The 24,897-nt window shown below is 33.6% G+C and overlaps 10 protein-coding genes across 10 annotated transcripts; 5 read left to right on the forward strand and 5 right to left on the reverse strand.

The window, feature by feature from the left end:
• Positions 1-23: 23 nt before the first annotated feature.
• PPL_04884 (5-methyltetrahydropteroyltriglutamate--homocysteine S-methyltransferase) lies at positions 24-2,576 on the reverse strand (the record flags this gene model as incomplete). Its single annotated transcript, XM_020575781.1, has 2 exons — positions 24-1,495; positions 1,568-2,576. 2 exons carry the CDS (start codon positions 2,574-2,576, stop codon positions 24-26), a joined length of 2,481 nt encoding a protein of 826 aa, XP_020434576.1.
• Positions 2,577-4,870: 2,294 nt separating this feature from the next.
• On the reverse strand, positions 4,871-7,245 carry PPL_04885 (uncharacterized protein; the record flags this gene model as incomplete). The annotated part of the gene is made up of 9 exons (XM_020575782.1): positions 4,871-5,108; positions 5,274-5,307; positions 5,601-5,640; positions 5,685-5,728; positions 5,818-5,841; positions 6,381-6,418; positions 6,495-6,615; positions 6,858-6,956; positions 7,026-7,245. 9 exons carry the CDS (start codon positions 7,243-7,245, stop codon positions 4,871-4,873), a joined length of 858 nt encoding a protein of 285 aa, XP_020434577.1.
• Positions 7,246-7,408: 163 nt separating this feature from the next.
• PPL_04886 (uncharacterized protein) lies at positions 7,409-8,647 on the reverse strand (the record flags this gene model as incomplete). Its single annotated transcript, XM_020575783.1, has 1 exon — positions 7,409-8,647. The coding sequence occupies one exon, from the start codon at positions 8,645-8,647 to the stop codon at positions 7,409-7,411; it is 1,239 nt and encodes a 412-aa protein (XP_020434578.1).
• A 271-nt stretch (positions 8,648-8,918) lies between these two features.
• PPL_04887 (FNIP repeat-containing protein) lies at positions 8,919-11,084 on the forward strand (the record flags this gene model as incomplete). Its single annotated transcript, XM_020575784.1, has 4 exons — positions 8,919-9,276; positions 9,368-9,402; positions 9,913-10,617; positions 11,061-11,084. 4 exons carry the CDS (start codon positions 8,919-8,921, stop codon positions 11,082-11,084), a joined length of 1,122 nt encoding a protein of 373 aa, XP_020434579.1.
• Positions 11,085-11,236: 152 nt separating this feature from the next.
• PPL_04888 (uncharacterized protein) lies at positions 11,237-11,546 on the forward strand (the record flags this gene model as incomplete). The annotated part of the gene is made up of 2 exons (XM_020575785.1): positions 11,237-11,249; positions 11,332-11,546. The coding sequence occupies 2 exons, from the start codon at positions 11,237-11,239 to the stop codon at positions 11,544-11,546; spliced, it is 228 nt and encodes a 75-aa protein (XP_020434580.1).
• A 240-nt stretch (positions 11,547-11,786) lies between these two features.
• wdr91 (WD40 repeat domain-containing protein) lies at positions 11,787-14,938 on the reverse strand (the record flags this gene model as incomplete). The annotated part of the gene is made up of 9 exons (XM_020575786.1): positions 11,787-11,939; positions 12,017-12,288; positions 12,400-12,617; positions 12,695-12,789; positions 12,882-13,243; positions 13,368-13,679; positions 13,771-13,893; positions 14,001-14,345; positions 14,935-14,938. The coding sequence occupies 9 exons, from the start codon at positions 14,936-14,938 to the stop codon at positions 11,787-11,789; spliced, it is 1,884 nt and encodes a 627-aa protein (XP_020434581.1).
• A 933-nt stretch (positions 14,939-15,871) lies between these two features.
• Positions 15,872-20,495, forward strand: PPL_04890 (uncharacterized protein; the record flags this gene model as incomplete). The annotated part of the gene is made up of 9 exons (XM_020575787.1): positions 15,872-15,965; positions 16,494-16,564; positions 16,624-18,079; positions 18,135-18,506; positions 18,732-19,004; positions 19,695-19,778; positions 20,115-20,262; positions 20,328-20,379; positions 20,475-20,495. 9 exons carry the CDS (start codon positions 15,872-15,874, stop codon positions 20,493-20,495), a joined length of 2,571 nt encoding a protein of 856 aa, XP_020434582.1.
• A 65-nt stretch (positions 20,496-20,560) lies between these two features.
• PPL_04891 (uncharacterized protein) lies at positions 20,561-21,580 on the reverse strand (the record flags this gene model as incomplete). The annotated part of the gene is made up of 3 exons (XM_020575788.1): positions 20,561-20,817; positions 21,504-21,528; positions 21,551-21,580. The coding sequence occupies 3 exons, from the start codon at positions 21,578-21,580 to the stop codon at positions 20,561-20,563; spliced, it is 312 nt and encodes a 103-aa protein (XP_020434583.1).
• Positions 21,581-21,718: 138 nt separating this feature from the next.
• On the forward strand, positions 21,719-23,775 carry PPL_04892 (uncharacterized protein; the record flags this gene model as incomplete). The annotated part of the gene is made up of 3 exons (XM_020575789.1): positions 21,719-22,008; positions 22,058-22,176; positions 22,838-23,775. 3 exons carry the CDS (start codon positions 21,719-21,721, stop codon positions 23,773-23,775), a joined length of 1,347 nt encoding a protein of 448 aa, XP_020434584.1.
• A 265-nt stretch (positions 23,776-24,040) lies between these two features.
• On the forward strand, positions 24,041-24,836 carry PPL_04893 (uncharacterized protein; the record flags this gene model as incomplete). The annotated part of the gene is made up of 2 exons (XM_020575790.1): positions 24,041-24,536; positions 24,571-24,836. The coding sequence occupies 2 exons, from the start codon at positions 24,041-24,043 to the stop codon at positions 24,834-24,836; spliced, it is 762 nt and encodes a 253-aa protein (XP_020434585.1).
• Between the last annotated feature and the right edge of the window lie 61 nt (positions 24,837-24,897).

Here is a 24,897-nt window from a genome sequence, read left to right on the forward strand (position 1 = left end):
AGTTATTAATTTAAAATTATAATTTATTGTTTTTTGGAATATTTCTCTCTACATAGTTTGGCAGCTTTAACAACGTTGATCAATGCAGCCTTTGTTTCTTTGGCGTGTCTGGTCTTGCAACCACAATCTGGATTTCCCCATACTTGGTTGATGTTGAGGTATTTGACAATCTGTTCGAGACGGTCAACCATTTCCTGGACGGTTGGGATACGTGGTGAGTGAATATCATAGAGACCTGGACCAATCTCGCTTTGGTATCCATACTTCTCAAAGGCACGCAACAACTTCAAATCGGATTTACTGTTTTCAATGGTGAGTACATCGGTATCCATTCTTTGGATCGACGTGAAAATATCGTTGAAATCACTGTAACACATATGCGAGTGAATTTGGGTTTCGTCACGTACACCTGTGCTTGCCAACAAGAAAGAATCGATTGCCCACTTCAAATATTGATCCCAATCGGAGATACGGAGTGGCAAACCTTCTCTGATGGCAGCTTCATCGACTTGGATAACAGAGATACCTTCTCTCTCCAAATCCAAAACTTCATCACGAATTGCCAAGGCGATTTGATAGCAGGTGTCGGAACGTGGTTGGTCATCACGTACGAACGACCATTGCAAAATAGTGACTGGACCAGTCAACATACCCTTCATTGGCTTCTTTGTCAATGATTGTGCATACTTGGACCAGTAGGTGGTCATTGGATTGGCACGTGAGACATCACCGAAAATAACGGGTGGCTTGACACAACGTGAACCATACGATTGAACCCAACCGTTCTTTGTGAAAATGAAACCTTCGAGCAACTCACCGAAATACTCTACCATGTCGGTTCTCTCGAATTCACCGTGTACCAAAATATCGAGGTCGCACTCCTCTTGGAAGGTGATCCACTCTTGGATTTCCTTCTTGATGAACTGGTCGTATTGCTCGGCAGTGATCTTTCCGGATTTCATTTGGAGACGAGCGGAACGAACTTCACGAGTTTGTGGGAACGAACCGATGGTGGTAGTTGGGAACAACTCTGGGATGGCCAACTTGGCACGTTGGGCAGCGGCACGCTTTGGATATGGCGAGGTACGGTGGAACATCTCTGGAGTGATAGCGGCAATTCTGGTCTTGACGGCGTCGTTGTGAATCAACTTGGAAACGGAACGGGCTTCGATCGATGTTTGATTGGCAGTGTAGGCAGCCTGTAATTTCTCGTCGGCGAACACCTTGTGAGCTGGCAAGCTCAAGTCGAAACCGGCAACGGTAGCATTGGCCAAGAATTTAATTTCGTGGAGTTTCTCAGCAGCGAATGCCAACCAATCGAGAACCTCTGGCTTAACGAAACCTTGCTCGGATCTCAAGGAACTTGGTGAATGGAGAAGTGAACAAGATGGAGCAATAATCAATCTATCCTTAGCAATCTTTGCGAGAACCGACGAAATAATTTGTAATTTCTTTTTATAATCTGATTTCCAAATATTTCTACCATCAATTAAACCTATTTAATTAAAAATTGAATTAATAAAATATTTCTTTGGAATTTCTAAAATTATTAATAATTTTAACTTACCTAATGATAATGACCAATTGGATGGTAATTCGTTTACAATTGTATTGATTTCTTGTTCTGAACAACGTACACAGTCAATGTGAAGTGAGTTGATTGGTAGTGATTTTAAGAGTTGGAAGTTCTCACGGATTTCACCAAAGTAGGTGGTGATATGAATGGCAATGGATGGCTGGGCAGTGTGGATGGATTCGTAGATCTTCTTTAATGCCTCTTGGAGACGTACTCTGATCTCTTCATTCTCCTTGATGAGATCGTAACATAGGATTGGCTCATCGAATTGGATTGAAGTGACACCGGCCTTTCCCAATTGGTTGACCAACTCAATGTAGTGTGGGAGCAATCCTTCGAGGTGAACCAATGAATCGACACGGTTGGTATATGGCTTGGCTTGGTTACCTGACTTTCCGAGCAACAAGAATGTCAATGGACCAACCAAGACTGGTCTGGTTTCGAATCCGGCAGCTTTGGCTTCAAGATACTCGACGACTGGCTTTGGATTGGCGGACAACTGGAATGTTTGGCTGTCGGCAAACTCTGGCACCATGTAATGGTAGTTGGTATCGAACCATTTCTTCATCTCGAGCGAGCTGACGTCGATCTTTTGTGTGATGGCTTGTGCAGATCCAAAGGCAGTGTCTGTGGTGGACTCTGAGGCGGCAGTGGCAGCGGTCGATGTTTGGAAACCACGACCCATGGCGAAATAGGTACGCAATCCTTGGACTTGAGTGGCATATTCTTTCTCAGAGACAACGACCTCTTGGTAACGTGGGGGGATGACACCGAACAACAAGATGTGGTCGAGGATTTGGTCGTAGAAAGAAAAGTCGTTCGATGGAATCGATTGGATACCGCTATCTGCCTGGACCTTCCAGTGGTGTACACGAAGCTGAGCAGCTTCCTTTACCAATTCAGTGTCTTGGAGTTTACCTTCCCAGTAGGACTCTACTAACTTTTTCAATTCACGATGTTCTCCCATACGTGGGTAACCAAGATTAGCAGCAACAACCATCTTTTATTCTATAGTTTTTATATATATATAAGTTTTTGAAAAACAAATAAGTAGAGTTTCGAAAATGAATTGAAATTGTTTGAACTTACTCCATCCTTTTATAGCCACTGGCAATAAGATAATATCTTCCACTCGGTTGACTTTTACCAGTATTATTTTTTTACTGATTTTGTAAATAGAGAAAGAATGATGTTTATCAAATTTGAATTGGAATTTCACAACACACACAAACATTAGGATTAGACCAAAGGAAAGTTGAAGCAATCTCCACAAATTTGCTTTGTTCTAGCCACTACTATTAATGTTCAGACTGACTGGTTTCACAAACTTTGAAAATTGGGGTTATTTTCATGAACTAATAAATGGGTGCCAATTTAACTTTAACTCCCCCAATAAAACTGATCTGTGCCAACACGATTTGTTGCTTTCTATTTTGATTACATCTCTCTAGATCATTATCAATATTAATAATTTATGTTTTTTGCTTATTAGTATCTTTTCTTTTTGTTTGCAGCATTCTCATTTCCATAACCATCGTTTAAAATTTTAATAAAAGCAAGCTGTAAAACAAAAAGTCATTTCTTGAAATGTTGTTTCGATTGCAAAGATAAATAACAAGGGTTGTTGTGTGAGAGATAGGTGTATATTGATTGTAATACCTACTTTTATGAATATAAATTTTATTTTGGGGAAATGAATAGTTTGCTAAATCTTCTGCAGAATGACACCACCAACATCCCAAATTGATCAAATTGAATAATTAAACTATTTGTCTTATTTGAAAAAACACAAGCTTGGAATCTGACCTCTGACAACTAAACTTACAGTCGTTTGTTGTTGTTGTAGTTTAAAAAGTAGATTTTATTCTTAGATAAGTACTGCAAATCATTCCAAATTTGAACAAGTGATCATCTATCTAAAAGAAGAACAATCATGATCAAAAAAAAAAAAACTGGTGAGTCACAAAAAAATTTTATTTTTTTTCTATTTTTTTTTTTTTTTTGTTGATTGAGACCTCTTTCCTTTGGTTGTTTCGATTTTTGGAAAACAAAAAAATTCAATCATTCGTTTAAACTCAGGATAGCAATAACATCAACAGATAAAGATAGATAGAATACTAACAAGTTTGTCAAACAATTTTCAATATTTTTTTATTTGAAAGAATAAAAGAGAATTGATTATTGTTTGACTTATTTGTTTGTTTTCTATTTATCTTTATTTTATAGTGTTGATGTTATTGTCTTACTTGAGTAACTATCTGTTGTATGCACACCTCGCTCTAGAGAGTATCCATACATCAGATAGTTATTCTTGTAACCAAACTAGGATCCTCTTTGAGTTGTATACCTATCACCAAAAACAATGGTTATCCATTCTCTTTTGGTTTTAGCATTGTATCTGTAAATTTATTTACGGGTATCATTGTAACTAGTTAATTTTAGTTTATACAATTATTTAGAAGGTGAACTAGTGGAGTTGCTATATGTTATGTTGGTGGAAGGATTGTAGAGGATGTCAGACAGATGTGAAAAAAAGTGTTATAGTGTTGTTTAGTTATGAAATATTTAGGTGAAAGAAGAAAGGAAGGAAGATATGGATATCAGTTTGTTGGAAACAATTAAATATAATATATTGGATTCAAATAATTTTAATTTCAACCTAATTCAACTCATTTCAACAGATTTTAATCAAACTTGTTTTAATTATTGGGATTTAATTCATTCATCATCAAGACTACAGGATTGGATATAAAATTAAACAGGTTATTGGTACAGATAGGTTATAAATCATTTATGTTTAGAACAGAGCAAGAAATAAATATCAAAAAAAAACAAATAAACAAAAGCAACAACAGGTTACAGAAACAACAACAGGTTATTGGAATATGGGTGTTGGTTGCAACATCAATAGCGATATTCATGTCGACAACAGGACAGAGGATATCCTATTTAAAATACATTCCACCCCATTACAACTAAAATTGGGATTTCGATGACTCACAGAGAAAGCAGTATTTATTCAAACCGTTTGGTAGTGGTGGTGTGGTCGTCGTTCTTGAGACCTCTCAACCAAATCTCACTCGTTCAATTCAATCAACAACTCGATTTTTATGTGGATTCATTCAATCTAGCAAACGAAAAAGTAAAAGAAAAAAAAACAAAACTGGGCGCTACGTTTTTACAAAAAAAAAAACCAATTTTTTTGATCGCATAACGTTATGTGAACTTATGTGCTTTAAATTCAGCAATATATACACATAAAGATAATATAACAGATAGATTTCATAGACAACACTATGTATAAATTTGATTAGCAAGTTGAAAATATGATTTAGATTGGATAGGATATGATAGGATATGATAGGATAGCATATTAATTAATAGAAGTAGATGATAGTTACGCGATGTCTCCTCTCTCTTAAGATAGGTATTCGATATCATACCTCTATTGTTACTCTTATCATTTGAATCATTATCTACACCTATTAAATTAGATTCGAATGTACCAATTGATGAAGAAGCGATAGATAATCTAATTGTAATTGTTTAATTGTTACTCCAAAAGATCATTAATTCTTTGTCAAAGAATTAAATTACCTTTTCTTCATATAAATGCTATTAATGAATTAACAAAATTTAACTTATTTATCTATTTCTTAAGATATAGTAACTTTATACTTTAGATAGTTTTTTTTACAAATTAATAGCATCGAATGTCGAATTAAAAGATACTATAACATTTTAGACTCTAAAAGAACATATCATTCAACCTTTAATGAATCTAATATATATTTATTCATCTATCATATTTAATACATTTTTTTATAGGTATTTATCTTTGCCTTCAAAGATAAAGATAATTGCTTTTCTAGTTCCTCAAGCGTCAGCGGTGATGATTGTATTACTATTGCTTGTAGTTGTAGTTGATCTACACTATGATAGGTGATACTGTTACTCTGGATTCAACAACAGTCGATCATCGACTTTGATAACCTTTAGATAAATCATTCAAGTCAATATTTACATTCAATCATCGAACAATCAAATTCTTCAGAGGACATACTCTTTTTTATAAATAAATATTCAATAAGTTTTGATTTTCATTTACATTTACTAATTTCAGATAGATATTTAAACGTGAAAGTGAGTTTTCTTAAATTTTTTTAATATAGCTCTGATAGTTATTAGACAACGCTATTTTTTATTTAATAGTTAAAATAATGAGAGTAGTGCTCATTTACCAAGGAAGTGGTGTCTCTGATTTACTGATAAAAAAAATCTCCAATATCAGGCAAATTGTTTTGATGTCTTGACCAACCTAAATTCTTTAAAATATCATTCATACAGGAAGATAATTCTGGATATGTTTCAAACAAAAACATTTGGGAAGTATTTTATGAAACCATTCCAACTCTTTCAAGAATATCATTTCTAAATACTTGTTTTAAAGATTCAATGTTGATCATTTACTCTAAGCTGGAGACCTAGATCGTTCCAATCAATATAGAAAACCGGAATCTCAGTCGAAACCTTGAACAAATGATTCGTTATCTCTTCGAGGGAGTGAGTAGCTATCAATATCAACTCTATTTTCTTTAAAAGTAGTTTGAAGATCTTTACAGAAGGTAATAATACAGAAATAAATAAATTATATTATTTACATTCTTGTCTTTGGTATTAATAAAACCATTTTAGAGTATCTATAGTGAGTAAAAATGAATTGTATCTTTTTATAGCGAGAAAACTAAGAATAATATTTCATTATATAAAAATATATTAAAAAATTAAAATGAATAAATTATACAATTTAAATTTATCATTAGTGTACCTATTGATGAATGACTTATTAAATTTAAAAGTCGTTTAATAAAAAGTTTATTTAAATTTATTCTAATATTTTATTGATGCATATACACACCAAGTTCTATCGAATGTATCTTCTTCAAAGAAAGTTTCAAATTGATTGGTTTCAATTGAATATTTGAATTTCCCATAATCACATGAACCAAGTGAACAGATATAGCTTGATGTTGGTGATTCTCGATGATAAATTAAATAAACATTTGCTTTTTCCTCAGGTATAGCATTGAGATTGATTGTTTGTTTGGTTTGTGTTGGAATCGTAATTTCAAGGTGTCAGTCAACCATAAGCTTTCTTATCGCGTTCTTGACTGCGCTAATGATTCTTTCGGCTTGTCCGTTGGCTTGTTGGTTAGATACTACGGAGGTAGAATGATGAATGCCATATGCTTTCGTTAGTTTGAACAGCTTAGAAGTCAACTTGGAATCATTGTCGGAAACAATTTCAATTGGAATACCGTGGAGCTTAAAAATCTATTTATGGAATAGACTGATAACATCTTTGCTGGTGTAATCGGAACTTAAAGGAATTAATCTAGTCATCTTGGATAGAGCATCCCGACAACCATGATGGCATCGAACCTCCTACCCATGTATTCTTCAACCGGCAGATTAGGAATGAAATCAACATTGATACGTTGGAAGCACTTGATCGGAGTGGGAAGTGGAATCAAGTGGCCAATTCTCTTACGTGCATGGTCGCTGGCGCGTCTACACACGATGCAATCGTCACAGTACTTTTTAATATCGGCTGCCATGTTATGGCCTTCACTTGCGGAAGTCTTCGATGTCTTTTCGTAAGGTTTCATTGGTGTCACACGTGCACATAGCAGTAGTATCGGTTTAAAAACAGTCTTAACAATGGACATGATCATGTGTAACGTGTCTGGTGGAACTTTAGAGCAAATTGTTGACAACAGACATAACTCTAGGTACTACCCAAGAAAGCTTATGGTTGACTGACACTTGGAATTACGATTCCAACACTTTGTATGATACTGAATATAATGAACCTTTGAAGATCATTGATGATACTTGCATACCATATCCACCAATTAATCGATGATATCTTTCAAATTTCATTGTCTTGATGTTGAATCTATCAATTCTATTGCTTATATATAAACCATTCACTAAATAGATATGATCTTGACCATCATAACAAACTGACATATTAGAATCACCTTTGATTACTTTGATATCACCAATATGTTCAATTGATTTCGATTTTGAGTTTGAATTGTTGTTTGTGATGATCAGTGTTGCTCCTTTTGAAGTGTGTGTTGTGAAAATATAAGATTGTTTGTTATCATTGTTGTTTGTTATTGATGTTGTATTTATTGATTCAGTTGATTCAATGTTATCAAGTTTGATTGATTGTTCAATGATTGAATTCAATTGATTGAAATCAGGTTGTTTGATTGATAATTTATATGATGATAATGTTAAGTTATTATTGTCTGTGATTTTAGTTGTTGATTCATTGAATTGATTGTTGTATTTATGAATGATATCTAATAATAATGATGTCGAGTCGTTATTATGTTGTTTGAGAAGTTCATCAATATTGAATACATCATGATGATCATTAAACAATGTTTGATTATTATGATTGATGAATGATTGTAATGATGAACTTGTTGTTATTGATTCCATTATTGTTGTTGAATATAATGTTGTTGTATCTGATATTATTGACTGATTATCATAACTACTATTATTATCATTATTACTATTTAATTTATTAAATATATTTATAATATTTAATAAATTTTTTAAATGATTTATATTATAATCGATTTGATTTGTGATTGTATGTTTATCATTGATAATATCTCTTTGTAGTTTATGTTCTTCTCTGATTAGATATTGATGTAATTGTTCAAAATGTTGTTTGATTTCATTCTCTGTTGTTGATAATCTTTGATATCTGTATGTCGATGATCTTAATGATTCCCATATCGATAGCATTGTTTTCGAGAACACAGATTCATCATCATTATTACTAATACTCTCTTCATGGTTATGATTATTTTTATTCGCATACTCTGTTTTAAAGATATTATTTAATGATTGCTTTATTTTTGTGACATGATGACAATGAATCAAGTGTTTTGGTTGTTGTTTGCAATGATCAAGTGTGCAAACCGAACACATCAGTTCATTGCACTCAAAGCAAATAAATTTTAATTTATGAGATTCTGAACACATTCATTTAATAGTTTGAAAATTAGATCTAAATTATCTAAAAATGAATAAACCAACTCGATAGATGAAAACTACAAAAAAAAAAAAAGTAAAATTAAAAATAGGGGTCAATATGGTCAAGGTGTATTTTTTTTATTAAATTATTTTTTCTGGGTTTGAAAATTGTTGACCTCCACTTTTTTTTGTGTGAAGCAATGTTTTGAAAAAGTAATCAATGAATTGAAAAACAAAATAAATTATTCATAAAATAAAAAAGATATTTTTCATATAATAAATGTTAGATAACAAGTACAATAAAAGTATTTTAGATTTACCATATCATATATTGAAAGATAGAATATTTCACGTAGAGAATGAATTAGAGATTCTAGATGGCATCTGTTTCAGTCTGACTTGTAAGCGATTCTATATGAACAGAGATCGCTACTTGGTGTTCAACTACAAGTACTATCCACTAAAATTCATCGAAAGAGTGAGAGATACCGCCTCTATGAAATCGTATTCACATCAATACCAACAGATGATCGATTCAAGACTATCGGACAGTCAATGTCAGAGAATGATCTTGTTTAGAGAGAAACAAGAAGTTAGTGCAGATATCTTTTCGACCTATGATTATATAGAGTATTATGGTAAGTTGGTTTTGTAGAAAAAAGAAAAAGGAAAAAACGAAATAAATATGTAGATCGCCAACTAAAAAATATTTATTTATTATATTTTTAGATGAGAATAGTGAAGTAGCTATACCACCAAACGTTGTATTTCTAGCTATAATTTGTAATGGTTGTACTAGTTTACCATCAAAGGTTTCGGAATCCAATGCTATAACTATGTTTATTAGAGGTGATAAGTTGCAGCTGGAGCCAAATAGCTTACCGAAAACATTGAAATATTTGACAATCTGTGCAAAGCTGGGAGATTCTTTGGAGCATGGAGTGTTTCCCGAGAGTTTAAAATCATTGGTGCTTGGCAACGGTAACAACGTGACGTTCAAACCCTATATATTGCCACCGACTTTGGAGGAACTAACGTTGCCAGAGGAATGTAAATGTAAATTTGAAGAGGGTTCACTACCTCCCACCCTAAAGCGATTGACTCTTGATTTCCAGTTGCTTCAAGAGAACATACAATATATACCAACTGCCAATCTGGAGTCAATGTCATTTTCCTATACTTCCATGCTTCCGGAGAGGGATCTTGAACTTTCTGGGCTGAAACGATTCAACAAGCTTGTGAGTGTCGATAGTATAAGTTTCGATTACGTCCAGCATCTACCGGATTCAGTTACAACTCTAACGTTTATGATGTACGATTTGAATGGTCAGACTATCGAACCCAACACATTCCCACCAGCAGTCAAAGAACTGGATTTATCGAATCTGACCAACTACAAATTGACCGTCGGAAGTATACCGTCTGGCGTTTTAGAATTGAATCTCGGAAAATATCACCATGTATTAGAAGAGGGAATCGTTCCACACGGTGTAAAGCGACTGACTATTGCAAGCGATCATAGAAATGGCAAACCATTGGTAGCTGGCTCCATTCCAGATTCAGTTGAGATACTACACTACTCGAATGCCTGCAAGATCGAACCAAACATGCTGCCGGAATCCATTGAGATTCTCTACTTGGGTTTCTTGTATAAACATCAGTTGGAACACGAAGTGCTGCCACCGCGCTTGAAGAAATTCGTTTGGAACAGTCCGATCAATGTCGATCTCGAGGAGAATATTCTACCACCGACCATTTCGCATTTCAATGTAAAGAAATCGGTTTTATATCCAGAAGCAATCATGCCTTCGGAAACCGTTGAAACCAGATTGGAAATTCATTTGGATCTATCTTATTTTAAAAATAATTCACTCGACGACATACCATTGGCGGTACAGAAGTTTTTAGTCAATACATTTACAGCTCGCAGAATCAATGATAATACATTCCTTTGTCTTAACCGTGGAAGAGGTGGATTTGTAAGTTCTTCTGAACAACTAGTTAACAACATCAAACAAATCACATAGTCTGGTGTGTTGTAATCAAAAACATCTCTATTTTCTTGTAAATAAAAATAAAATATATTGCAATTGTAAACTTGTTTAGAATAATTCCAATTACACACACTTATTAAAATTAACTTTCAATGCATGTTACTGAATGAGCTTTAGTGAACCTTAAGACAAATTCTTTGGAGACCATGCTTATCTAATTGAAAAAAGATATAACCGATGCCATATTTTGATGCTTTGAAATTCACATGGAATAGTATAGTGTAGTCAGCGACTAAAAAACTAATGTTAGACACTTTGTCCTTAAGAAAAGTGAATGAATCTCTTTATTCAATTAAAAAGTAACCAACAAGACCATTAAAATATTATATTTCAAGATTAAATCATTATGATAATTAATTATTTCCAAGACAAGTGACATTCTCACTAAATAAATTCGTTTGGGAAAGTGTCAAATTTCAAAGTTTTTATTTTGTTTCACAATTAAATTCTGCTAAACACCTATAAATACTTGTGATCTTTAAATTGTATTATTCATTCAATTCAATTCAATTCAATATTTGAATACAAATAATATTAATAAAAAATGACAATTTTAGGTAAGGGATAGAAATTATATAAAAAAATATTGTTTTTAACAAGAAACTAATTATCACTTTCTTTCTTTTTAAATTGTAATAGAGAATCTCCAAAAAATTGGACAGCCACTTGAAAGTATGACTTCAGCAGCAGTCTCTTCATCGACTGGCTCGGAATCTGTTGAAAGCTTAACCCAAACAGCTGGTGAAGATTGGAGAGGTGGTGATAACTGGAGAGGTGGAAGAGGTGGACATTGGAGAGGTAGAGGCGGACACTGGAGAGGTGGTAGAGGTGGTGGTCACTGGAGAGGTGGATAAAAAAAACAACAATTCATTTACCTCAACCTAGTTATAAATATATATTCAAATTTATATTATCTTCTTTGATATTATTATTTTCTAATAAAACAATAATTATTATTATTATTAATATAAAGATACAATGGGTAATTAAATATTTATTCTTACAAGATTTTATGATATTATTTTAAATGTAGTTGTGTGTAGTAAATCAAAATCAAATCAAAATTGATTTTAATTATATTATATTATATTATATTATGAAAATTGTGTATTCTTCGATAGTTTTGAAAGTCGTACAGTTTGATCGAGTGATCCAGTTACACAGGAACTCATCGTCGGATGCCAATCTACTGTTACGACCGGACCTGAATGTCCACCAATCTTTGCAACTGGACTATTGTTTTCAACCTAATATTAATTGATAATAATTAATAATTAAATAACTAAAAGGAATGATATTAATAATAATCTTTAATAGTACTTACATTATATATGAGTGCATATTTATTATTTGAACCAACAACAAAGGAAGTACCGTCAGAGTTGAACGATATCTTTGTGGTTCTATGCGTATCGATTGGGAATCCAGGGTATTCGTACTCCTTCTCTGGTTTTCCCATTGTGTGAATGTTCCACTGATTCAAACGACCGTCTTTACCCAATGAAAATATCTTATTATCGTCATTATAGAATTGAACAGCCAAGATCTCACTGGAATGTGCTTGCCAACCTCCAATTGCTTGACAACTCTTTATATCTAAAAGTAACATAAGTAATAAATAAAAATTATTATTATTATTATTAATAAACTAATAGATTCGAATCATCTAATCTAATAATTATTAGATCATATTCTTGAACATCATACCGAATATTCTAATGGTTCCATCTACACAACCAGTAGCCAATAGAGTACCGTTGTTATTATAACACATCGAATTGATAATTGCATTCGATGAAGATAGTCTATCTTCTGTTTTGAGTGTTCTAAAATTCCAAGTATAGACAATACCATCGGTTCTACCATTATTTGTCGATGAACTCGCAAATGAATTACCATTTGGATTACAAACTAAATCTTCAACTCTACAATAAATTAAAGTTATTAGCAATATATTCGATTTACAACAAAAATAAGAAAATATTATAAAACTATAGTTTACCTAGGATATTCTTGAGATGTATTTATATCGCCAATTGCTTTATCAGTTGTAGAATTCCATAGTTTAATCTTTGAATCTGTTGTACCACAGAGTAGCTATTATAAATATGGATGATGATATTTAAATATTGATTGGTTAGTATGTTATTTAAGTTTACTTAAAATATGTATTCTAATAGATCAGTTACAAGTTTTGTTTTGTTCTCCCATTCTAATGATATCACTTCTGATAGACAGTAGATGGTGGTGTGTCTTGAGAAACCATCGACGTTCCAAACTCTAACGGTACCATCCACCGAGCTACTGGCAATCTTTGAGCCATTCGACGAGAATTTACATCTGGTCACTGGCGAGGTATGTGAAGTACAAACTTCCTGTGACTCTACAATATACGATGGATCAGAGATATTCGGTGATTTCACAGAGCTGTTTGTCTGTTTCTTTCCAATCTCATCCATCTCTGTCATCTCAAACGATGCAGTCAATGTATTCTGTATTGATTTCCTTGATCTTACCGATCCTATTACAACTTTTTCTTTCTCTTCTTCATCTATATATATATATATATATATGATGAATGATAATAATATATTAGTAATCATTATATAACCAGCTATTAATATAATTATAAGTGTAACAATATTGTAAAAAAGTAAATTATAATTATTATTTACCTGTTGTTGTACTATTACTATTTAAAGTTGATTGTTTTAAATCACGTTCTTTTGAATCAGTTGTTCTTCTGCTGACTCTTGAGAATCCCTGTATGTTATTATTATTATTATTATTTGTTGTTGAATCTTTATCATTACTGCTGTTGGTACTGCTGCTGCTACTACCTGTATTCATTTCACGTTTGATTTGATACTCTAATTTATCTACTTGTGATCTCAATTCTTCGTTTTGATTGATCAAGTTCTCCAACTGAGTTTCCAATCTCTTTCTATTCTGTCTTTCTAAATTGAATTGTAATATCTTTGGTAATGCTATAACAATACAAAATAAACAATAAATTTATAATAAGTAAATAGTTAGATCTTTAACATATATATATATTAATTTAAAATTAAAACTTACGTATATTCTTAAAAATAGTTGATAAAAAGTTTCTTAATGACGATGAGAATGCTTCTGACCATGCTTTATTAAAGTAAACTTCAAACAAAGGATCTGATTGTGGTGATCTTATATATGGTAATGCTAAAGATAATAATAAATTGATAATAATAGTAGTAATAGTTAGGTAAACTGTAATGATGATGATGATAATAATAACTATTGTAAATATCATATATATATATACATACCAAACCAATGTTTCCAATCTGGATCTTTTACTAGTTCACTACTGTAATAATCGAAAAACTCTCTAACTTTTTCTAGTTTACCGTTGTTGACTGCTGTTATTAGGTAGAACTTCTTTAGAGAGTTGGCAAGTTTCTTGACGGTGGTGGAAAAGTCTTGTTTGTGTGTTGATGTCACTGATGATTTGAAGCCATAGTGCGTAGTGTAGTCGATGCGATTGAAGAACGTAGAGTCAAGGAAGTTCCATAGTTCCACTAGGTGTACGATATCGTACGTCGTTATATAATAGTTGATCTGCTCTAGAATCTTATCGACTTGAAATCCTTTGAGCTTATCTGCCTTCTTCTCTAAGTTAAAGTAATGATTCGTCTGTGTAAAGCCTCGAAACACCAGATACTCCTTAACCAATTCATCTATATAATTTATAGATGAATGATTCATGACTATATATTTATATTTATATAAACTAACTAACTAATCAAACAATCTATCTAACTAATCAATTTAATCTATAATAAATAAACTATCTAACTATCAAATCTTAATTATTATAATAAATAAATCAGAGTTGTGTTGTATCTGTGTTTATTTTTGTTTTTTTTGAAATCAATTAATAAATAAGCAATGATTAAAAACAATGAATATCTGAGTGGTGTTTTTGTGTGATCATTTTGTTTTGCATAGAGAAAAATTTTTAATAAACCATAAAAAAAAATCTTGAAAAAAAAAGAATCAAAAAGGCTTCTAATTTTTTGTGATTAATATGTGGTAAATAAATATTTAAATTATTTAAATATTTGTCGATCTATAAAAAAGAAATATTTAATTTAATGAATTAGATAATAAATTAAACAATAATTAATGGTAATACTATGTAACTAGTCAACAAAATGAAGAAAAAAACAAAAATTGTTTTCAAAATAATTGTAAAGCTACTCATACTTCTAATATTTATTTATCTTGAATTTTTACTTTTATTTAAGAAAATACTTTATTGTTTGTTTTTTTTATATAATCATTAGATACTTTTAATTTTAATTTACACGGTTAATAGTTATCTTTATAAATTATTTGGAAGTTGTTTTTTGAAAGTTTCTAAATTATGTTAGGAAAAAATAAAAACATTTTAACAGTTATGATGATCATTATTCAAAAAATAAAATTTGATTAGCTTCAAGTTTGAAAAAGATGTATCAAAAAAATTTGTTCCTAACCTTTTCCTAAGATTTTATATGGAACACTATATAAAATGCAGGGAAATTGGTGCTAACATTAGTTAGAAACTCCGAATTAGGAATCCCCCACATAAGTGTCCAGTCAAATTTTTATTCAAATTTTTTATTTTATACACCACACCAAAATTTAATTAATTAAAGAAACAACCTCAAAGAACCTGTTCTTTCTTGCAGAGATGAGGTACAACTAAATATAATTAATAAAAAGAGACTAAGACAAATAAACTAATTAAAAAAATGAAGTTAAATATAAATATTTATTAGTGATATAATTTTACTAGTAATAAAATAAAAATTAAGAATTGTAAAAGTTACCTACCCCATTTATCTCTATAAACTTCACACAAAATTCATTTATTTGTTTCTTCCCATTATTCATACAAATACACAATTTATAGATATCTATACATTTTTCCCTTCTCTTCAACAATATAATACATATATTAATTCCTTTAAATAATTATTTATATCCATCATACACTCATCCATTACAACATCATATGGTCTTCGATACCACGCCTTCCAATCAGTGGACGAATACTCAAGTGATTGAATGGCTCGACCAGTCAGTGACTCTCGGGGTTCATGTGGAGGACACAGCACCTTTCAGAGGATATACTGGTGCTATGTTGTCAACAATGACCAAGGAGAACTTCAAAGAGAAGTCCAAGTCTGGCAGTGAATTATACGGCAATCTTCAATCGTACAAGGCTCCTGCACCTCCATCACAAGGTATATATCTACATCACAAAAACACTATTACCCATCCAACCTAAATATTCTAACTAACATATTACCTTCTATCACTTCTTTTTCTATCTTTTCATTCTCTTTTTTCTTTTTATCTTTCACTCTCTTCTTATCTTGTCTTGTATTATATTTACACTTTCTTCTTCTCCTTCTCTTTCTTCTCGCCTCTCACTCCCCTCATTACTATACTGCATTACCTATTTCTCATGTTCTTGTCTTTACACCTCTCTCTTTTCTTCTCCCTCTCCTTGTTCACAACTCTCACACCTCTCATTACTCTCTACCAATCATATTACTTCAATCGTTTCTTACAACCTATTCATACACCCTCTCACGCTTATCCACTACATATTCTTACAAATATTTACTTTCTTCTTCTGCCTTTACTTCACTCTTCCCTCCACATATTCATATATTGCGTGCCAATCAATAACAACACGTCTTCTAATACATATCACCTTCATTCTTCCTTCATACCAATTCATACATTCTCACTTTAAATTTAAATAGGCATACCACCAACGTTAAACATCAGTGAACATTTACTAAAGACATATGGGGATCAAAAGTCCACGGACAAGGTATGCTCTGACATCATCGTACGATGCGCACTATAACATCTAACTTACATTTCATTTAGTTCACCTATAACTTTACTCAATTTATTGGCCGACAAAATAATATTAATCAAATCATAAATGCAGTTTGTATGCGATTTAAGACCATGACATCAAACATAAAGAGTGACCAGAGCATGGTGGTGATTGCTGGTCCCCCTGGAATTGGAAAGAGTCGTATCCTACAAGAAGTCCCTCGGCACTTGATATCAGCTTCTGAGCTACCGAAACATCAGATCACGGTTGCTATCTCCTTCAGCAATGCTACACCTTTATGGTCTACAGAGATGTCTGCTGGAGTCGCCATATCCACACGAATGCTGTACAGTTACTTTATTGGAGAACTCGGTGTCAACTTCAATAACTTTATTCGCCAACTCGAAACCAAGTTCGTGTTGAGAGATCTCACTCCATCTTTGGCATTGTCTATCATTGTCGAGCACTACAGATTAACAATCTCACCGGACATTGACATTGTCAATGACAAGGAACAATTGGCAAACTGGCAAAAACAACAACAGATAATGGTCTTGATAGCTTTGGACGAATTTCAGAAAGCACTCATTGAATCAGATGATCATCATATCAGGAGGTCATACCTCAAGAACGTTATACTGGAATTGTTGTCATTAAGTGGAAACAAGCAAGACACAACAACAACTGGGATCTCAACACCATCTGCTCTGTTGGAGAAAGGTACTTTTGTCTATATCATGACGGCTGGTACCATTCTTGAACCCATTGACCATATCATCAGCAAGGATTTTGGATTACTATACACATTCATCTCGCTTCCTCTCTTGACAAGGGAGGAATCTCGTATCATTCTCTTTGACTTCCTCTCAAAGTCCTCTATGGGCAACACTAATTCTGGTAGAATTCCAATACCTCCATCATTCTTCACAACACTGGATACAACTGGGGGTTGGCCAAGACCCATTGAACTGTTCTTGAGAACTCTTGTTACCAATCCTGCAGACATTGACAAGCCAAACACTCGACACGAGATCAATTGGACAACAATGGACGCCCCAGTTCGAAAGCTGTTCGAAGCTACTGTCACAGAGTTCGATCGAACATATCCAAAGCTAACCAATAAACCCTATTTCGATATTATATTGTCACATGCAATCACTGAACATCCAATATTAGCTCAATGTCCGCTTGATGATGCGCCTTCATACTTAAACTTGCAAAGCGATGGAGTCCTACTCCTCGAAGGCAACACAGTGCGGCTACCTTTCATCTTCATCCATGTCTACGCCACTCGCACCAACTTTAAAAGTCTCGTTCAGCTTACAAACTTCATCATTGATATGCGCCACGACGAGAAGTGGGAGACGTTTGTCGCCTTGTATGACTTCGTTAGAGGTGTTTGCTTTGGATATATTGGGGTAGTTCCAACCATCGATCAATACTACTCCAATGCCTACTTCTCCAACAGGACTTTAAAGGAATGTCGTATGAAATGCATCAATTGTAAGTACCCGCTGCAACTCAACAAGCTAACAATTCTAACCTATATTCTTTACAGCTGGAGCACATATCTTTGCTGATAAGATGTATCCAGAGAGTTGCGAAGAGTGGGAAAAGAATACATTCAAGAATCATTTGGAAGAAGGATGTTCTATGTCTAATTCAAAAGGAGCCTTGGTTGACTTTGTTCTTCGCAGAAAGATCTGGATCAACAACAATTGGACTTGGATATGGATACTGGGAGACGCCAAGTTTACAAGTGACGACAAAATCTTGGATTTCAATTCAGTGGTCAAGCCAGTCTTGAAGAAATGCGAAGAAGCCCATAAGAACTTGGTCCCTAAGAGTTCTGAGGGCCCCAATCAACCAAGTTCTGATGTGCCTTTTGGTTACATTGTCTTCATCTCAACAAACAAAAGACTAAGCGATAGTATTACTGCAATCAAGGATTATAACAATATCATAATCGTGTCCAAGGAATACTTCAACTATTTCTCTAAACCATTCAGGTCTTTCCTTGAGCCTTTTTGAAGAGTAACAAAATTCACAATAGACCAACATTCCAACGTCAAAGTCATACAGCTATTTCACTAAATATGATAACCTTTCAATTTATGATGTACATAGACATCATAAAGACCAATTTGTAAATTAGACAATATAATTCATATTTTATTAATTTCTCGCAGCTCACTCTACACTAACCAATCCAACAACAATAAATATACTATTAAATCAATATTAATTATCACTCTATTTATCATCTTGAGCGACTTCCAACGTTTAGCACATATTCTTCTCGTACAAATTGGAGAAGAATATATTGATACAACCAATAAATTATCATTCCAAGATACCTACCTTGCCAATCTTTCATTTATTATATATAATCAGAATGGTCTAGAATACAGATGTTCTAGGAAAGCAGGTAACTTAGTGGTGAGAAGTTTGCAGTTGTTCCAGTGTTTGTTGAAGTTGTCGATTTGTTTGATATTCTGTTGGTATTTGAGTGCTAACTCTTAGTTGTTTGTGTTGGACCAGATGGTGGCCAAATTTTACTTTCTTTTTTTTAAACTTTATGTGTTTATCTTTATCACAGTGTGATTTTCTTATTTATTTTGAATTAAGCGCTTAATAATCATTAACAACAACAATAAAAATAATAAAAACTAATAAAAAATTAAAGATAATGTAAATGATATAAATACACTTATAACAGTGAAATGTTTATTTAATTATTATTCATTCTATTACCACTGACCAGTTTAGAATTATTAGTTTATGTTTGTTAACTGCAGTCACATGAAGGGTTACTGGTTTGGTTCACATCTGTTGATGAGGATGGTGTGTCGCTTGTACTGGTTTGGTTGTTGTTCTGTTGTAATGATTGCGCAAGAACAACAACCTCAAATAAATAACTAAACAAACAACAGTAACATGTGAAATGAAAAATAAAGATATAGAAGTGTGACAGCTGTGGAATTGGAAGTAAATTTTGAAGTCAAAAAAAAAAAAAAAAAAAGCAAAATAAAATAAAAATAAAAATCTTAGGTGCTTGTGTTCAAACTAACACATTTCTATATTTATAACCAACTGTACCTATTTATTACATACATAGACAAAGTCACAAGCGTTGGAAAATATAAAAAAAGATGGATTAATAAGAGTCCTACACCTGAATGTGTGGATTTTAAATCTTCAGGTTATAAATTTTACAAATATAGAAATGTGTGAACTTAGAGGTCCAATTTCATATCATCACAAGACATTAATAAGATGGTGGAAATAATAATATACTTGGTGTACACGTGGGAAATGCCTAACCAACTGAAAAACACCAAATCAAAAGCAACAAACAATGTATCTTCAGGTGCAATGAATGGCACAGCTCCCACTCTTCTTATTTAGTTATTTATTTATTTATTTATTTTGTTTCAATAGATACCCTCTCAAACAGAGCAGCAGTAAATTACTTGTAGGAAATAAGATTGATTAAGAAAACAGAGAGATTTTATTAATTCAATTTTTAATTAAATAGGTTTAATTGATGGTAGAAATATTTGGAAATCAGATTATAAAAAGAAATTACAAATTATTTCGTCGGTTCTCGCAAAGATTGCTAAGGATAGATTGATTATTGCTCCATCTTGTTCACTTCTCCATTCACCAAGTTCCTTGAGATCCGAGCAAACTCCAGAGAAGAAGGTTTAGAGTTTGCCAAGAGCAAATAAATGTTTTTCATCGAATGTAGTGCAAAGACAAAGATTGGAATTCAACAAGCTTTCGAAGAACTTGCACATAAGGTAAGTTAGTTATAAATTAATGAAAAGTCAGAAGAAACATATTATAAATAACAGTTACTAAATAATTTGTTTTAATATTATTATTACTATTTTAGATTATTGATACACCATCATGATAATTAAGTGCACTTAGCGAGGATAATGAAAATAAGAAAAGAAGATCAAAGGCAGATGAATCAAATCAACAAGGTGGATATTGAATATCTTTGCATGGGAAAGTACAGTTTGCACAGCACACTCCATTTGCTGGATCTGGTAAAGTGAAAGTACCTTGTTGTTCCTTACATTTGTTTGGATCGACTGGTGGACATTTGATGTTGGTTTGACATGGATTGGTAAAGTTACAGTTGGCACAGCATACTTCTGGTGGCGTGGCTGGTTCGTAAACACCACCTTCCATTAAACATTTATATTCATCGACGAATGGACATTCTTCACCTTTGCATGGATATTGTGGTTGTTAAAGATAGGAGAGGATAGTATATAGTAATTGACTTTTTGATTCAGTTTAGCATATGATCCTGGATATCGATGTTTAAGCTACAACAACAGGTACAACAGCAACAATAAATTTATATTTCAACCAACAATGGATGAAATTAATGGTTTTAATTTTCACTCTGGGTGTGATCTTCGTTAATTATGTTCGCAAGGAAAAAAGACTGATTAGATTCTGACATTATTACTAATTGTTGAGAAGAGTAGTATATTATTAGTTATTGTTGTTGTTGAATAAAATTATTGTGGAATAATTCTATTCAGTCTTAGGAAGTAGTTTTTGATACGAGAAGTTCGATATCATTTATTTAATCTTTGGAATTAAATGTTAAAATCTTACGATCATGAATAAGTGCTACTGTATCTTACAAGAAAGGTGTTTTATTCACGAAAATGAATCAAAAAGTATTTAATATTCTATTTTATTCCATTTATTAGTTTTTTTCGAAAGATTTAGCCAATTGTTATAAAAATATAGGATTGACAATTTATCCCAAATTTAGTTATGAGTTTGGATTTTGGTGTATTTTTTATTTTTTTTATTTTTCCCCCAAATTTTACCAAGAATAAGTAACCACACACAAAATTCATTCATTTATTTCATTCTCTTATTCATACAAATATACATTTACTAGTAACATCAATCTCCAACTATTTCTTTCAACAACCATACTTTTTCACCATTTATTTCACTTCCTCCCATTATTCAAACAAATACCTATAAACTTCCTCTCATATCCCTTCACCAACTTACCTATTACATCATTTCTCACATTTAGATATATACAATACAAGACAACATTTACACTCACAACCAAACATTAGTGTGCATCATACCAACATGGCTGATGATAACACCAAAGTTGCTCTCGCTACCATCGAAGCCTCTCGCCTCTCGATAGATTTGAAGGACAAGTGCATAGACATCCTCAAGAAGTCAAAGGATGAAGCAATATACATCATCAATGCCTACGGCCCAGCTGATGCTCGTACTCCTGATCGCCTTGACAAATACCTCAATAAGATGATCACGGATGCCGAGAATGCACATCCAACAACACAAGGTATGGTCTTCGATACCACGCCTTCCAATCAGTGGACGAATACTCAAGTGATTGAATGGCTCGACCAGTCAGTGACTCTCGGGGGTTCCTGTGGAGGACACAGCACCTTTCAGAAGATATGCTGGTGCTATGTTGTCAACAATGAACAAGGAGACCTTCAAAGAGAAGTCCAAGTCTGGCAGTGAATTATACGACAATCTTCAATCGTACAAGGCCCCTGCACCTCCATCACAAGGTATATATCTACATCACAAAAACACTATTACCCATCCAACCTAAATATTCTAACTAACATATTACCTTCTATCACTTCTTTTTCTATCTTTTCATTCTCTTTTTTCTTTTTATCTTTCACTCTCTTCTTATCTTGTCTTGTATTATATTTACACTTTCTTCTTCTCTTTCTCTTTCTTCTCGCCTCTCACTCCCCTCATTACTCTACTGCATTACCTATTTCTCATGTTCTTGTCTTTACACCTCTCTCTTTTCTTCTCCCTCTCCTTGTTCACAACTCTCACACCTCTCATTACTCTCTACCAATCATATTACTTCAATCGTTTCTTACAACCTATTCATACACACCCTCTCACGCTTATCCACTACATATTCTTACAAATATTACTTTCTTCTTCTACTTATCTTTCTTCATACACTTCTCCTCTTCTGGCTTCTCACATTCTCTCTCTCGCTCATCCCTTCTTTCATTACTCTACCAAACATATTATTACTTCACGATTACCTACTACCCATTCATACACATTCCTTCTGTCTCTTCTTCTTATCTTTCTTCAAATACAGCAGCACCTCAGCAACAAGGTATGTACACATCTACAAATCGCATTAACACAATCAAACTATCTCTTAAGAACTGCTTACTAACCTATTCCACCTTGTAGAGGAAAAGATTGATCGAGCGTTATTTCTTTTGGAAAAGATGTCAAAATCATCAAAGGCTTCCTACTCCATGTCCAAGATATCAGGAGTCAAGTGGACAGAGATTTCAGACTCTGCAAGGTTGAAGCTCAGAGATTCCAAGATCACAGTGAAGGTGAAGAAAGGTGCAACCGCAGTCAACTATCAGTGGTTGAAAGGCGTTGGCGAAACACAACATATCGAGTTCGACGAAGAAGCTGCCGTGGATAATGACGAAGAGGAAGAGCAATTGAGCGTCATGGAATGGCTAGAAAGACACATTCCAATCGACCAAAAACACTTTGCCTATCACAATGTGAGCAACGATCGATCTTTTTTGTTGGTTTCCAGCTATGCAGACTGCCTACCTTTCTCTCTCAAGGGAACAACAGATATCATCATTGCGCCTCCACAACGCCATCGTGCTCTTCTCAAATCTCAGATATATGTGTGCATCGAACTCAAAAAGCCAGAGAACCTCGTGGACAACAGCTTCTATCAAGGATGGGCTCAACTCATTGCAGCGTCAATTCACACTACGTCTCATCCCGTCATTCATTTGCTTACCGATCTCAACGAAGCATGGTACTTCTCATGGTGGAGTCACCCACTAGAATTGTCGCATGCTTCTCTCAACAATGCTCAAGCCAGATCATTCATTCAAGAGTATCTTGGTGAATTCAAATCTGGATGGCTCGGTGGTGATTACAGCAACAATACTGGATTCAAAGTTTGTGACGTCCAACCGAAACTCTTCACCTTTTCCTCAGTCAATCCTTCTCCAAAGGATGACATTGCTTCATTTGAAGACTTGGATGATGATGACCGTCGTGAAGCTTTTGGCCTTCGAGCGCTCCAGCTTCTCCACACTCGATACAGAATGGACCACGAGGATACCCATTCACAGAGTTATTTCAGTTAGATCTATTCTCTCGCAGTCCGTCCTGTCTCAACCAATCTGTTTCACATTAAGCACATTGTCTATTCAGTATCACCTCACATCGTGGTCAATATCCTGATCGACTTCCAACACTATTTCTACTCAAAAGTTGTGCTCCCCTCCAGATTTGTTGGTGATACATGTATATCAGGAGATGGATAATCAGTCTAGTAGTAGCACAGTACAACAACAGTAAGATACACCAATTGATCATAGTAGGGTCTACAAGGGGAATCTCCGAAACATTATGGATACTGACAGGGTTCTAAAAGACCAACAACACATCGATAGGTTGGACGATCTACAAGCAGTTCATGGAGACTTTAGAAAGGAACATAGAAATCTAATCTTCGAAAAGGATTTTCTAAAGTTTGATCCAAAGATGCCTGATGTCGATGTCTTTATCACCAACATAAAGACATACATCCAGACATCACAATACCCGACAAGTCCTTTTTATATATACCTGTTGGCACGTAGAATCTTCCCAGCTGAGTACCACAAAGGGCTAAATCTGAACAACCGTGAGGGAATGACCTTGAAGGAACTATGTACTGCCATCCGTCACAAGTGCACAAGCAAACCTCTCATTGAATACAAGAAAGACTTTGAGAATCTCGTTCAAGGAAACATGTCAGTAGTGGAGTATATGACAGCGTTCAACAACTTGGAGATCTATTGTTGCGAACTCAATACAGCAGGACTCCAAAGGAAGTTCTTAGAAGGTCTACGAAAGGATATATGTTTGGGTACTCATCAGAATACTTGTAATATTAGTTCTCTTCTTTCAGAGACCGTCCAAATACAAGGCAGATACCAATAGTGATATTGCCGATTCAATCGACCAATGGACACCATCTTTCAGTTATCCACCAAACCAAATGAAATCATTTAATCACACATTCGCGACGCTTGTGTTGAAAACCCGCAACATCATCCAACCAGTTGCTGCTCTCTATTTGACTGCATTACAAGATGTGCGTAACATCGATTCTAAGAAGAAGCTTGACTTCCTTAATCATTATGTTGTTATAACTGATTAGTCTTAATAAAGATAACTGATTGTTTCTGATAAACATCTTAATATATTTAGTTGATGGTTGA

This window comes from Heterostelium album, assembly GCF_000004825.1.
Source record: "Heterostelium album PN500 unplaced genomic scaffold PPL_scaffold4, whole genome shotgun sequence".
NCBI lineage: Eukaryota > Evosea > Eumycetozoa > Acytosteliales > Acytosteliaceae > Heterostelium > Heterostelium album.